This window comes from Pinus tabuliformis, chromosome 6, assembly GCF_031772625.1.
Source record: "Pinus tabuliformis cultivar Carrire ecotype Pingquan chromosome 6, CPIR1, whole genome shotgun sequence".
Classification (NCBI taxonomy): domain Eukaryota; kingdom Viridiplantae; phylum Streptophyta; class Pinopsida; order Pinales; family Pinaceae; genus Pinus; species Pinus tabuliformis.
This window is the reverse complement of record NC_142292.1, coordinates 92,247,953-92,260,769: the sequence shown is the minus strand read 5'-3', so window position 1 is coordinate 92,260,769 and position 12,817 is coordinate 92,247,953. Positions and strand designations below refer to the sequence as shown.

The window sequence follows — 12,817 nt, the reverse complement described above, 5'->3', positions numbered from 1 at the left end:
AGTTTGTTTTTTTTGTATTCAATTAAATCATTGTGACAGGGAGCTTTATTAAAGTGAGTGAAAAAATTATTTAATGGAATTTGATGTGGGAGGGAGGAGATAACATTCCATGGTGTTAATTACCCAATTCTTTAAATTTATTTTCTTAATTATTACAATTATATGAATCAAATTTTAAAATAATGAAGAATTATATTAGCTGAATTGGTGGAGCTTCCACCATTAAAGTAATTTTGTTATTGAGAAGTGATATGTTCAATTATCTCTATATTTTTGGAGTTAGGCTCAATTTGTTATTGAGACGTGACAGGTTCAATTTTTTGGACATTCTTCGGGTTAGGCTCTTTAGTTGAGTCAACAGAACGGTGGATCTACTTGATAAATCTCGGATCCTTGAAATGAATCCACTGTAAACGGACAATCACCTCCGTCTTTAAAGTACCTCTGCTATTGAGAGGTGACAGGTTCAATTCTTTCTACATTCTCGGAGTTAGGCTCAATTTGCTATTGAGAGGTGACAGGTTCAATTCTCTCAGACATTCCTGGAGTTAGGCTCTGTAGTTGAGAGTTAGGCTCTATAGTTGAGCCAACCAACAAAACGGTGGACAATGAATCTACCTGATAAATCTCCCATCAGTGAAACAAATCTACTGTAAATACACCATCACCTGTAAACAGAAAATCACCTCCTTCATTAAAGTACCTTTGCTATTGAGAAGTAACAAGTTCAACTCTCTCTACATTTTTTGAAGTTAGGTTCAATTTACTATTGAGAAGTGACGGTGACAGGTTCAATTTGTTGGACAATGAATTTACCTAATAAATTTCCTATCCACAAAATGAATCCACTGTAAACCGACCATCACAGGAAAACAGACAATCACCTACTGTGTGAGGAGACACACCGACTGACAGGCCGTGAAAAAAGAGTTGTCACTTTTTTGGTTTTTTTTGGAGCTTTTACCACTTCAAATTTAATGACTGAAAAATGGAAAATGCAATGTCCATTCCCCATAGTTTCAATAATGGTGGTCCTGGTGGATCTAGTGAACAATATAACAATGGTTTCAAGGTCTGTTTTACTTTTTCGTATTGAAATGACTCCATTCAAATAATTTCTACCGTGAACTCACGTTTCCAATTGACGTGTACGACTGGCTTTCTTGATTCCTTTCTTTTCCCTCGATTTTCACTGAAACTTATAATCGCTTCTCTCTTATTGAAACACAAATTTCAGAGAAACCCAGGAGATTATCGAGGGACTGTTGGATGATATCGGTTTGAAGGGAGAAAGAAAGAAGGAAATCGCGATGGGTTCGTTTGTAATTATTACAGACGATAAGGGTAGTTCATGCCTGTGCCAATATGCGCTAGTTTTGGGGTTGGGCTTCCTGTTGATTCTGCTCTTCCTGTGTCCCACCCCTCGTCGTCCATCTAGAGTACTGGTGCGCAGGCGCGCGTGCTGAAAGAGGTAAAACACATTCTCCTGCTCTCTTGCTATCTACTTTATCTAGGTCTGATTTGGTTTGGTGAGATGTTTTGGAGTTTTATGTTTGGGAGTTTTTGGTTGGAGGATGGCCAAAATATTTGTGGGCTAATTTTAATTTTTTGTAGTTTAAATTTATAATTGATTAAGTTTTGCTGTAGGTAAAGTGAATTTAAAAAAATTGTATATGTATATTGAATGTTTTATTAAATCTGGAAATGTGTTGAATCTATCTGAATGTAGGTTAGTAAGCACCCAGTCTCCCTTCCCATTTAGCCTTTTAAATTTCAAGAGAGTTAACCTTTTAGCTCCGAATTCATTATATGATGCAGGAGAACTTTCCATTTTTGGAAGATTTTATCAAATTTACTTTTAAAAATTGTTTTTGATTTTTTTTTTTTCCAAAGCAAATCCATCTTATTATATCTGGGAAAACTAGTGAAATCATCATTCATCATAAGTCTAGAAACTTTTTAAGTACAATATGATATTCTGTAAACCTTTTTTTAAGGGTGATATGATACTATGCATTGCAGGAAAAATTGATTGGTTAGTGAGTGAAATTTTGAAAAACTGGGCTTTTTATAAAATACAGAATTTTCATTTTCTACCGTGTATTATGGCCATTAAAGCTTTTTATCAACAATTCATCATAAATTTGAAAAGTTCCCACATTGTAGTATATTATGTAGAAAATAACTTTCGTTATAATGTGGCACAGGCACAGCTTTAGAAGTTTTTCAGTGCATTTTAAATTTCTCTCTTATACACCACACAGCCTCAGATTTGGAGAGTGCATGGCACCTTCCCTTTATCACACTGGAGGAAGCTTCCATGTGATATGCCACAAGCTCTTCCAACTATGCAATAAGTGTATTTTGTCACATGAAATGAAAATTTCTCAAAGCAAACAGCATTGAAAATTTATAAAAAAACTGTACTTTATCACATGAAATGAAACTTTCTGAAAGCAAAGAACTGAAAATTTATGAACTTTCCAAAAGTACACCAATAACCCTGTCTCATATGGAAGCAAACTTTCGAAGCATGCAACAAAATCCATTTTTGACCCTCTTGAAAAAAGTTAAAAGGGTACCAAAAATCATCTAAAAGGGCATTGGGCCATTTGTCATTGTCATGTACATCACCACTCAATGAACTTGTGAAACATTTGAAGACTCGGAAGTTACCACGATCCAAGAAAGATGCACCATCCACCCCATACACTTTTCATCATTAAAGTAAGCACTATAGTCTTATAGAATGGGAATATTTTATTGTTTTCAACCCACTCATTGATTGCAAAATATCTTTTACCCATTTTCCTTTGCCACCTAGCCACTCAACCTAATAAAATATGAAAGGGCAGAATCTCTTCCTTTTAATGGTTGAAACCGAAACCCCATATACTTGCTAGATTATAATAAAAAATAGATATGCACATAGGAAATCATAGCTACACAAAGTCACTACCATACCTACACTATTTCCTCGTGTATTTGTCATATCTTGGATCATCATCCAGGTAGATATTATAATTGCTTGATTAGAGACATAAATAACAAACTTGTTGATTCATTCTAAACATCAATCTTATTAGTTTGTTAAAAAAAAATTGCTACTTAAGGAGACCTTAATGATGAATGGATGTTGCATTTTCCTATAAACTATAGGGACCCCACGAAGGGTTAATGGGTGAATCCCAAATCTTTTAGGTCTAAAAGAATATAAATCTATCTTACTAGTTTCTTAAGGATCTCTTTCAAGATGATAGTGGCTCTCATTAGCAGATTGTATGGTGAGGATGATGCCACTCAGTTCACAGAGTGTTGGGTCCCCATGATATATGTAGTCACTCAAATAGGGTCCATCTTCAACTAGGGTGTTATTTGATCAACTTCCATGGGCCAAGGAATTTCCAAGGCTAAGCATATTTCCCAAAGAACACATCTTTTGTTTTTAATGTCATCATACCTTCTAGACATTACCTATATAGTCAATCATTTCCCTAGGATGGGATGGCCATGTAAATCAAGTTAGGCTATGATTCACATTTATTGCTAGAATATATGGGAGCACTAATACAAAAATCATTATACATGATTTTACAAACAATTCATATCTCCATTGTTCTTGTTGATCTTCTGTACATCCACAAAATACATTTTTGAAAATTCCATGCAAGCCACTGGTGAGAATGGAAATTGGTATGTCATCAATAAAGGGATATGCATTAGAATTTTTGGCACATCAAAGATCCTCATTCTCTTTTGAGTTTCGTTCTTGATAATTTGGCATTACAAGAAGTGGCCGACTAAACCTTCATGCATGGGGCTATAGTATCACTTACTAGAGATAAGAATTTTATGTCACCTCTACTACCTTTCATTGTGGGAAGCTATAGCTTTAAAAATATTAAAGTAGTGGTTGAGGCTAGCACTTTATCCACTTTCCATTTCATGATTTAAAGGTTAAAAAAGAATGACCCTCTAGATGTGCTCATCTGACATTACTGAGCATACAAGGATATATGGCCTTATTAGAGTAAGTTATAGAAGAATGAAGAAATCTATAGGAGTCCATGTGCATGGATGGCATAATCTTTAGAATGGGGAAAAAATCCCCAAAAAACAAGTAAAAATGAAAAGAGTAGGAAGAAAAGGAGTGAATAGAGAGATAGTGAGTAGAAAATGAAATAATTGAAATGGAAGCTAGAGAAGCAGTAGCCAAATTAGAAGCATTAGAGAAGGAGAGACATGAAAAGAAAGAGAAAAGATTCATTTGGAGAAGAAATGAAAGAGAAAGGAATAATAGGAGAGGATTAAAAAGGAGGAAGAAAATAAGAACAAATAGGAAGAGGTGAGAGGCTCATAACCAATGGATATTGGTCTCGTAGAGACTTGATATGGTATTCCTAAGACTATTATGATAGGAGGACACTTCCCATTAGGGGAACTTATATTAGGATAATTCACATCTTCCAAGTTAGGCATAATTTCCATCCTCAACTCCTCCATTTTCAACAAGGCCAAAGGGAAAATAATCAAATAATGACATAAAATGTTGAAGCTACAAGGAGTCCCCATACTCATGGTTACCACTAAAGCACCCTAATTGATGAATAGATGATATCCCATCGCCAAAATATCCATAAGGATCACATTTTCAAGGTATCATAATTAATATCATGAACATGGCCAAATAAATGAGGAATATAAGCTGAAATTAGGGAGTTTGGGACAAAATGTAGCTCATTACAAAGGCCTAGTTGAACAACTAGGTGGAATTTAAGGCTTCTACCTTTGAGTTCCAAGATGATCTCAACATAGTCCAAAAGAAATGTATAAAAGTATTAAATAGTTCCAAGGCGTTGCCACTTAGTTCCTCACATATTTATAGAAGATCAAAGATAATATTTGATATTATATGGAGTCTAGCCTAGCATAGATGAGATGATAAAATGGCAGAATAAAATAAAAAATGTGTCAGAGAATCTATAAAAGATGATAAAGAAAGAAAATCAACTGAATTATGCAACTTTTTCCAATTTCTAGATAGCAAGTACAACACCAGAGAGGCATATTAAAACCTCAATAAACAATTGCAAATGTATGTGCCTTGTTATGGAGAAAGTCATCGAAATATGACATCTACTATTATAGGTTGTAGAAGGAATGAAATTAAAGGTAGGAAAGGAAATGGAACACAAAAAGAGAGAAATATAGCAAAGACTGTAGTAATGTAGTGAAAACTTAACTTCTATTTATAAATAAAATAACAAAATATTGTAGAACAAAAATTGGCGAGATTCACGGTGTCGATCTCTGAAGGGAGAGCCATGGTGACTTCACATATTCACAAAAAGCTACTACAAGAGGCCATAAGAATGGATTTTTAACATAAATAAAGAACCATGGAGGTCCAAAACCATAATCCTATAAGATGAAGCTTCAAAAGGTTTGTTGCCCCCAAGGTGGTTTGCTGGTACATCAAATTCTTGGGGCACAACTTTTTCCCACATTGTCTATTTGAGGCACACATTAGCTTGTTGGAAAGAACTATATGGGGATTACAACTTTTGGCTACTAACTAGGGCATGCCATGAAAACCCATAACCCCCTGAATGGACAAAAAACATCGTTTAGAGCCTCAAAATGGCCTTGAAAGTGAGTAACCAAAATACCATAGAGAAACTACTAAGAACATAGAAAATCATTGAGACAGTGGAAGAGGTGGTTGGCCACTGATATCCATATAAATCATCCTCCCCCACAAGAAGAAATTATCTCCATTGCATCAAGTTCCCTCATCAAATGGGGAAAATTCTGTTGAATTTGGCACTTGGTGAGCCACATGGCTTGGTGAAGAAGATGCCTTTCTTTAACAACCCAATAAAGTTATACGTTCTAAGCGTGGGTATCCTTAATATTGGTTTCCATGATCTAATCCATTATATCATGTTTAATGTAGTTGGGATCGAATTGTGTGGTGTTTAATTTCATAGCTGCCTCCAAGGTGTTTAATAGAGGTGGAAAATATGGTTGAATCATCTCCTCATTAAATACTAGGTGTGACATAAGGAGGAATACTCAATTCAAAATCAATTTCACCCACACCATTTGTGATTGTTTTAAGTCCCTATCAGAGTGCTCTGAGGTTCCTATGAGGGCCTATGAGGCACTCTTTCTATAAATTCAACCATAACTTATCAATGACTTAACACTTGTGCATAACATGATGTTGGTCATGTTGTTGCTTGTACTTTTCCATTGGGATTTTGTAACATATCATGAACATGTTTTTAGAGGTGTTGGATTTTTTCCACGAATTTGGCTACACTATCTACCTCAACTTGAGCATGGGAGGACTCTGCCGGTGAATATGCAATGGGAACATTACCTCAACCGCGACCAATGGTTGGAACACTGAGCACACTTGAAAATCATTATGGCCAATAAAGCTATGGAGAGATCTATTATATATATTTCTAACATATGGAAGGATTTCGTTTGATGTACATAGATGTTTGCAGTTTTACATGTGCAAGGTATACATAATCACCCCGATGACCACTTTTCTTTGTGCATATATTTTGGGACGACATGAAATCAATTTGGTTAGTTTCATATCCATTAGAGTCCATAGGTAGGATCAAAAGGCATCGAGGAACATAATATTCTAATGGTCCAAGGTAGAATAAAATGAACCCAAAAGTTCGCAAATAAAATTTTAGTAATGGCTTCGACTCTTACATGGTACTAGAATGTCCATCTTAGAGAATTTATCAACAACCACAAATATACAATTATTACCATGCTTGGTGGAGAGTAAACTTGGCATGTAGTCCATGGAGATTGACTTTGAGGGCTTGTCTGGGGTAGGTATAAGAGTGTACAACCCCTATGTCTTAGTGGTTGGTTTAACAATGGTAAAGGTAGTGCATGATCTGATATACTAGTGGACATCGTATCGAAGATTTGGCTAGTAGAAATACTTCTGAGGTACTACTACTATCTTCTCCACACTAAATTTCCCTACGACCCAATTGTGACAAGAATCCCAAATTAGTTAGCATGCTTGCTTGAAGGAACATGAAGGTGGCCCAGGTAGCATAAGAGCACATCCCATAGGTGGAAGTTTGGAAATTATTTTCATACAACCAGTATATGGTAAGTAGCGACAACATTTAAGTCAATATTGTATAATTATAGGCACCTAGAGGTTTCATTCCCACAAGAGTTAATAATTGTGGTTAACACCAAAACTGGGGGCCAACTAAGGCAATTTTTAATATCGTTAGCGCTACCCTTATTGTAGTTGATGTTCAAGTGGAATTGTTGTAGGCATGTGTACCATTTATAATGGAGGTTATTATTTAACTTTCCTTGTGTCTACATGATTTGTAGAGGCTTATGATTAGTGTGAATGATTGTCTCCTTCCCCATAATATAATGCTTTCACTGTCAACATGCCTGTGCGATGGAGTACATATAATTTTCATAGGTGGGGTATCTCTTGAAAATATCAGAGAGAATTTCACTGTGATAGGCCACCAAATGTCCTTGTTGAGAGAGACATGTACCAATAGCATAATCGAAGGCATATATCTCAATCTCAAATGGTTGTTACAGGTTTGGTAGGGTGAGGATTTTTGAAGAGTGGAGGTGATGTTTCATATCTTTGAATTCTTTTTATTGTTATTTGGACTAGGAAAGCTTTTCTTCAACTCCACTCTTGGTCACTTGACTTAAGGGCCAAGCAATATGAGAGAACCCCAACATGAACCTTTGGTAGAAGTTGTTATCGGGAAATCTAGTGTCTATGCAGATCTACTAGTCCCACTAAGACTGGTAGCTATCTTAGAAACAAACAAACTAAAACTACTTTCGTTTTCCTTTATGAGAAGTAGATAAGAGGGGAACAAAGGAGACCAACCTCTATCTTGTGCTTGGTTCCTTGCTTGATTCCTCTCCCTTCTGATAGATCTCTGCCACTCACTTCCTCATCTACCCAGCTTCAAAGAGCACCTGTGGAATCAAAGCAGCATAACACTATCCAAGAACAGAGATCTACTATCATAAACAATATAGGACCAGATATATATTGACCACACAAATGCATATATCATCAATCATACAAGAATGTGGAGGAAAACTTGAATAGCTTTATTAATATCAAGAATAGCAAAGAGGATTACAACCAATTGTTCTGACCCAACGTCATCCTCTCAGCAAGAAAGCCCTTCTTCACCTCATGAAAATCTTAGATCACCCAACACTATGATGTTACACCAAGAAAACAGCAGCACTTCCTTACAAGATACAAAATTCTAGCCTCTGGATCTCTGGGATGAGGGATCCATATATAGATGATTCCAGGGAGGTGAGTCAGCTTCTGAGATTTGATTAGTGTCCTCTCTCTGATAGTTCTTGATTCCACTTGGAGATTGATGATCTCTTACTCATCCCTGGGTGAATGCAGAGAGGCAAGTGTCACAGGAGAAGTTTCTGGAAGATTCCATGATCCTCCACCTCGCAAATTGACTCTACCATTTGTCCACTCTCGCCCATCGCACCCCATAGAAGGGATTTTCAGTATGAATCGCACCTCCCGTGTGCATTTAGGTGGGATGCAACGCACTTTGACCATGGAGCAGGTGAGATGGTCCAACTTTGACCAGTTCTGAGTAGTTTTTCATGGAGAACTTCTGGGAGATGATGTAATCAGCTGACCTTGTTCTTTTAGGGGATGGAATAACACTTTTAGGGACTTAGGAGTCCTTGGTTTATGGACATGTTTGATTGGGGTTGCAGTGCCCAAAAATGTCTATAACAGCTGCCCCCTAAAGCATGAGGTCGTTAATCTTTTGATGTCAGGTGAAATGCTTTATCATGAGGATCCGAAGTTTTTTCGAGCTGGAAGGCGACCTGTAATAAGATACAATACAATACATTATCTTCATAATATTTTCATGATCTAGCTGAGGCGGGCATTCCCATGCTCAGCTTTATAAATTCATTTTCATGTACATAAGACAGACAATCGTCTGAGTGCAGACTGATTATTCCGGTAGAGTCATCATCCCTTAGATTGGATGATTATCTGTGCAGCAATGATGTACATTTGATGTCTTTATTTTCCTGAATATATATCGCAGCCTAGATGGATGAAACTAGATCCGGGGTCTTCAATCTCGTTCTATCTTCACTCAAAGTACAAGTCGATCAATGTGAGAGATGTTCTGGAGTCGAACATGGAAAGACATCGCCTGATTACCAGCCAATGATGTAAGCTGTTAACAGGCACGAGAGGAATCACCGATAATGATGATGACCCTCAAGGTACTACAGTACAATTCACATGGTGTGAATAAGGGACTTGGCGTTGAACACCACGCAAAATCTTTCGGTCGAAGGTCATTGATGTAAACCAGTCGCCGGAAGTGAGAAACTTGCCATTGAGGCATGCAAGCTTCAAAGTACTAAAAGGGTTGTTCTTAGATCGACTTCCTGGTAATGCGCTGATGTCGACAAGAAGCGATCCATCATAGGAGGGCCTTAATGAATCCCACATCTACGACACGGAATGGAGCAAATGATTTTAATGGAGGTGAAAACGCTCTAATGATATAAGGTTCAGGGTGGTGGTCATGAAAGAATGGAGCATAAATGTATTGCAGTGGATGAGACACAGGTGAATTCTCTGAGCGACTTCTCTTGAACATATCGGCGACACTGACATGATGGATTGGTAGCGTTAGCCCCAAATGTGGATGGTGTGATGGACCAATGGTGATATGACCAGTGAACGGAACAACCCAACCCGACTCGGATGCGGAGTGAAAGTGTCATGTTCAAGAGCGACTTGCTACCAATAAATTTTCTTCAAGTTTTCTTCCCAATTTTTCCCCAGTCATTGCTGACCAGTACCTCTTTATTTTTGTCAAGCTTGAGGAGGATAACTAATGCTTGTTCTATAATTTGCCCTTCGGGCAAACCCATCGTTATGTTTTAACGAGCCTAGTGATAGTGAAACTCGTTCTTGCCTGTATGGACAAGTTTGTCGCTATTCGGTTTTAACGAGTTTAACGACAAAGATAACTCGGTCCTTTTCAATTTTAGAGAGTCTGAAAGGGACGTAAAGAAAACTCCAATAATCCTTTTTCGTCTTATAATCCCTTAAGTTTGAAAAAGTATAAAATAATACAAAAGGGATGAATTTTCGGTAATTTTAACGAGCCGAACAAAACAAGCGCTCGATCTTTTTGTGTAATAATCCCTCAGGTCCAAAAAGATTAAAATCTAGAGGAGGGATAGCACTTCCGGTCACTTTAACGAGCTGGAGAGACCAATTTCTCGGCAATCTTTTCATATTTTATGAGTCAGATGAAAAGAGCTTAAAGGAGACTTGTTTTTCGTGGAACGAGTGATAAATTCGGGTAGCAGCTGATTCTAGGTAAGGTTTGGAATTTTCCAATCACGGTAGTATCACAAGGATGGCTAACAGGATCACTCTTCGCAGCTGTTCCTCAAAAAGGGGTAAACAATCAAATGGAGGTGAATGATCGGCCAATACAGAGTGGAGGTGATGATGAGAACATGACCAATCCTACGAGTTTAAAGGGTTAGAGGACCTACAAATTTAAAAAATAAATGGTCGCTCTTCACTTGCATGCCAAAAGGTTTGCATGCCCTCAGGTATAGTGAAGTAGAGTTTCCCAGGTTACCCCTCAATTTGCAGACAAAACATTTGTTTTAGTGGGAAAGGCCTACCTTTTACAGGTTACCCCTCAATTTGCAGACAAAACATTTGTTCTATCGGGAAAGGCCTACCTTCTGATAGAGGTATCTTATTCCAGTCTAATCTCATAAACCAGTCATATATCATTCGCGGAAACCTACCCTATGCCCAAGGCTTTCTTGCCGAAACAGACCAGGGTGCATGCCCCCTGGGTTTCAGTCATGTCCTCCTGAATCACTCGCGCTCATCAGGTGGACGGACTGGGGATTGATGAGACATTCCTTGTGTGAAAATACCATTTAGGGATGGTATTTGACTATTTGCTATGTGTGAGCCGGGGAATGAAAGCTGGTCTACGAGCATGACCACTCTTCCTTCATGCGGAAAACACATTACTATAAAGAGCAAGGAGACAATGGCTCCCATGCAATAAATATAGTCGCGTCCAAGGAGTAGATTATAATCTAGGGGTCCTTGGACTACCATTACGTTCATGTGAACGGTTTTCCTTTTCAATGTTATCGACACATTGGGAAGGATCCCTAATGGTCGACTGGTTCCTTTATCAAAGCCTGTTAGATTTCTCATCTCAGGCAAAAGCGATGGCGAACCAAGCGCTTTCCAAGCAGTTGAGGAAAGGATACTCACAGAAGCCCCTTCATCTATGATGGTACCGGCCATGACCATTCTGTATATTTGAGCAATGATTCGAAATGGTACACTAGCCGGTAAACGGGGTCTGCCTAGTAGATTCCAATCGAAGGAAACAACTAGGTTGCTTGGAGGTGGGACCAAATAGACGACCGGATATGACTCTGACGAACTTCCTTCCTGTGGTAAAGGAACGGGTAGACCACCCCCATGTTCATTAGAGTCTGTGTTTACGAAGATAATTTGAACGATGTCGTTCTTGTTTTCTTCGGTGACTATATCATCTAAAGATGGACCTTCTGAAGGCAAGACCGGGTCAACTGCCGCCTCGACCTTTTGACTTTCATCTGGTGTGAATTCAGATGGTTTATCTTCAATGATAGACGCTTCGACTGACCACAATGGTGTGTCAGTCGGATTTTCAACTAGCGATGGACTTGGCGAGAGTTTCTTATATCCAGAAGGGAATCGTAACGGTGAAACCGGACGATCGTCCAAAACTCTTTTAGCTTTGTCTAGGAAGGGACAACAGTGGACGGCGTGATCGCCTTCACACAGTTTACAAGGGAATTTACTTTTCCTTTTCTGTCCCGACGTTTCGCTTTCACTAGTTGACGGTGTACTTTCAACATGATCATCAGAGGTTGTTGACACCGAATTGTGCAAACAAGGAGACCAGTCCCTTAAGATCCGAGGGATGCAGGGACAATCTCGATGATAGTGATCTCCTTTGAAAATGACACATGGAGATTTAGGCTTTGACAGTGCAGTGTGTGGATTTTCACTAGATGATGCATGGTTGCCCCCTGTCGTCTTTGGCTCCTTCTTCTTCTTCTCCTTCTTCTTCTTAGTTACTTGAATTTTGGCTTTACCAGCTTCATCAAGCGAAGAGGAAGGAGGAGAGGGAGAATCAGACGAAGTAGAAGGTTGGGGGGTAGCTTTGGTATCGTCTAGTTGCTTACTTGATTGCTCAGGAATCACGGTGTTCTGAACGACAGAGGTCGAGAAGAGCCATACGGGCAAGCTGATTTCCAATCCTGGAAGCGACAATTTGGCCATATGGGGTGCACCAACATCTCCCCAAGAGGAGAAAGGACTAGGATTTCCTCCAAGGGGAAATCCTTGGTTGGTGGACTCCATTTTTCTCAACCTAAGACCAACATAGGAAAGGTGATGTTTATTCCGATTAAAATAAATTTTAGATGCTTTGACACAACTTGTTTTTTCAATTTTTAAGAGTCGAGAAAAAACAAAAGATGACTCTAGTCGCCTTCGATTTTTAATGAGCTTGAAGTGACAAGTGCTCAGATGGACCTTTTCCTTTAAGGAATCTGAAAAGGAACGAAAGAGACTACTCTGGAAATTTAGACAGAGGGATTACCAAACCAATCGCAAAACTACAGAATACTTTTTACGGTACGGCAGTCAATCTTCCCGAAT

At 38.4% G+C, this 12,817-nt stretch overlaps 1 protein-coding gene across 1 annotated transcript in view; it reads left to right on the top strand.

Annotated features, from left to right (window-relative positions):
- The first annotated feature begins 914 nt into the window (after positions 1-914).
- Positions 915-12,817, top strand: part of LOC149257407 (uncharacterized) — an 85,756-nt gene continuing 73,853 nt past the window's right edge. Inside the window, exons 1-2 of the mRNA XM_089414269.1 lie at positions 915-1,072; positions 1,238-1,471. Coding sequence (XP_089270395.1) covers positions 978-1,072; positions 1,238-1,466 — 324 coding nt within the window. The 5' untranslated portion in view covers positions 915-977 and the 3' untranslated portion in view covers positions 1,467-1,471. The remainder of the gene's footprint in view (positions 1,073-1,237; positions 1,472-12,817) is intronic.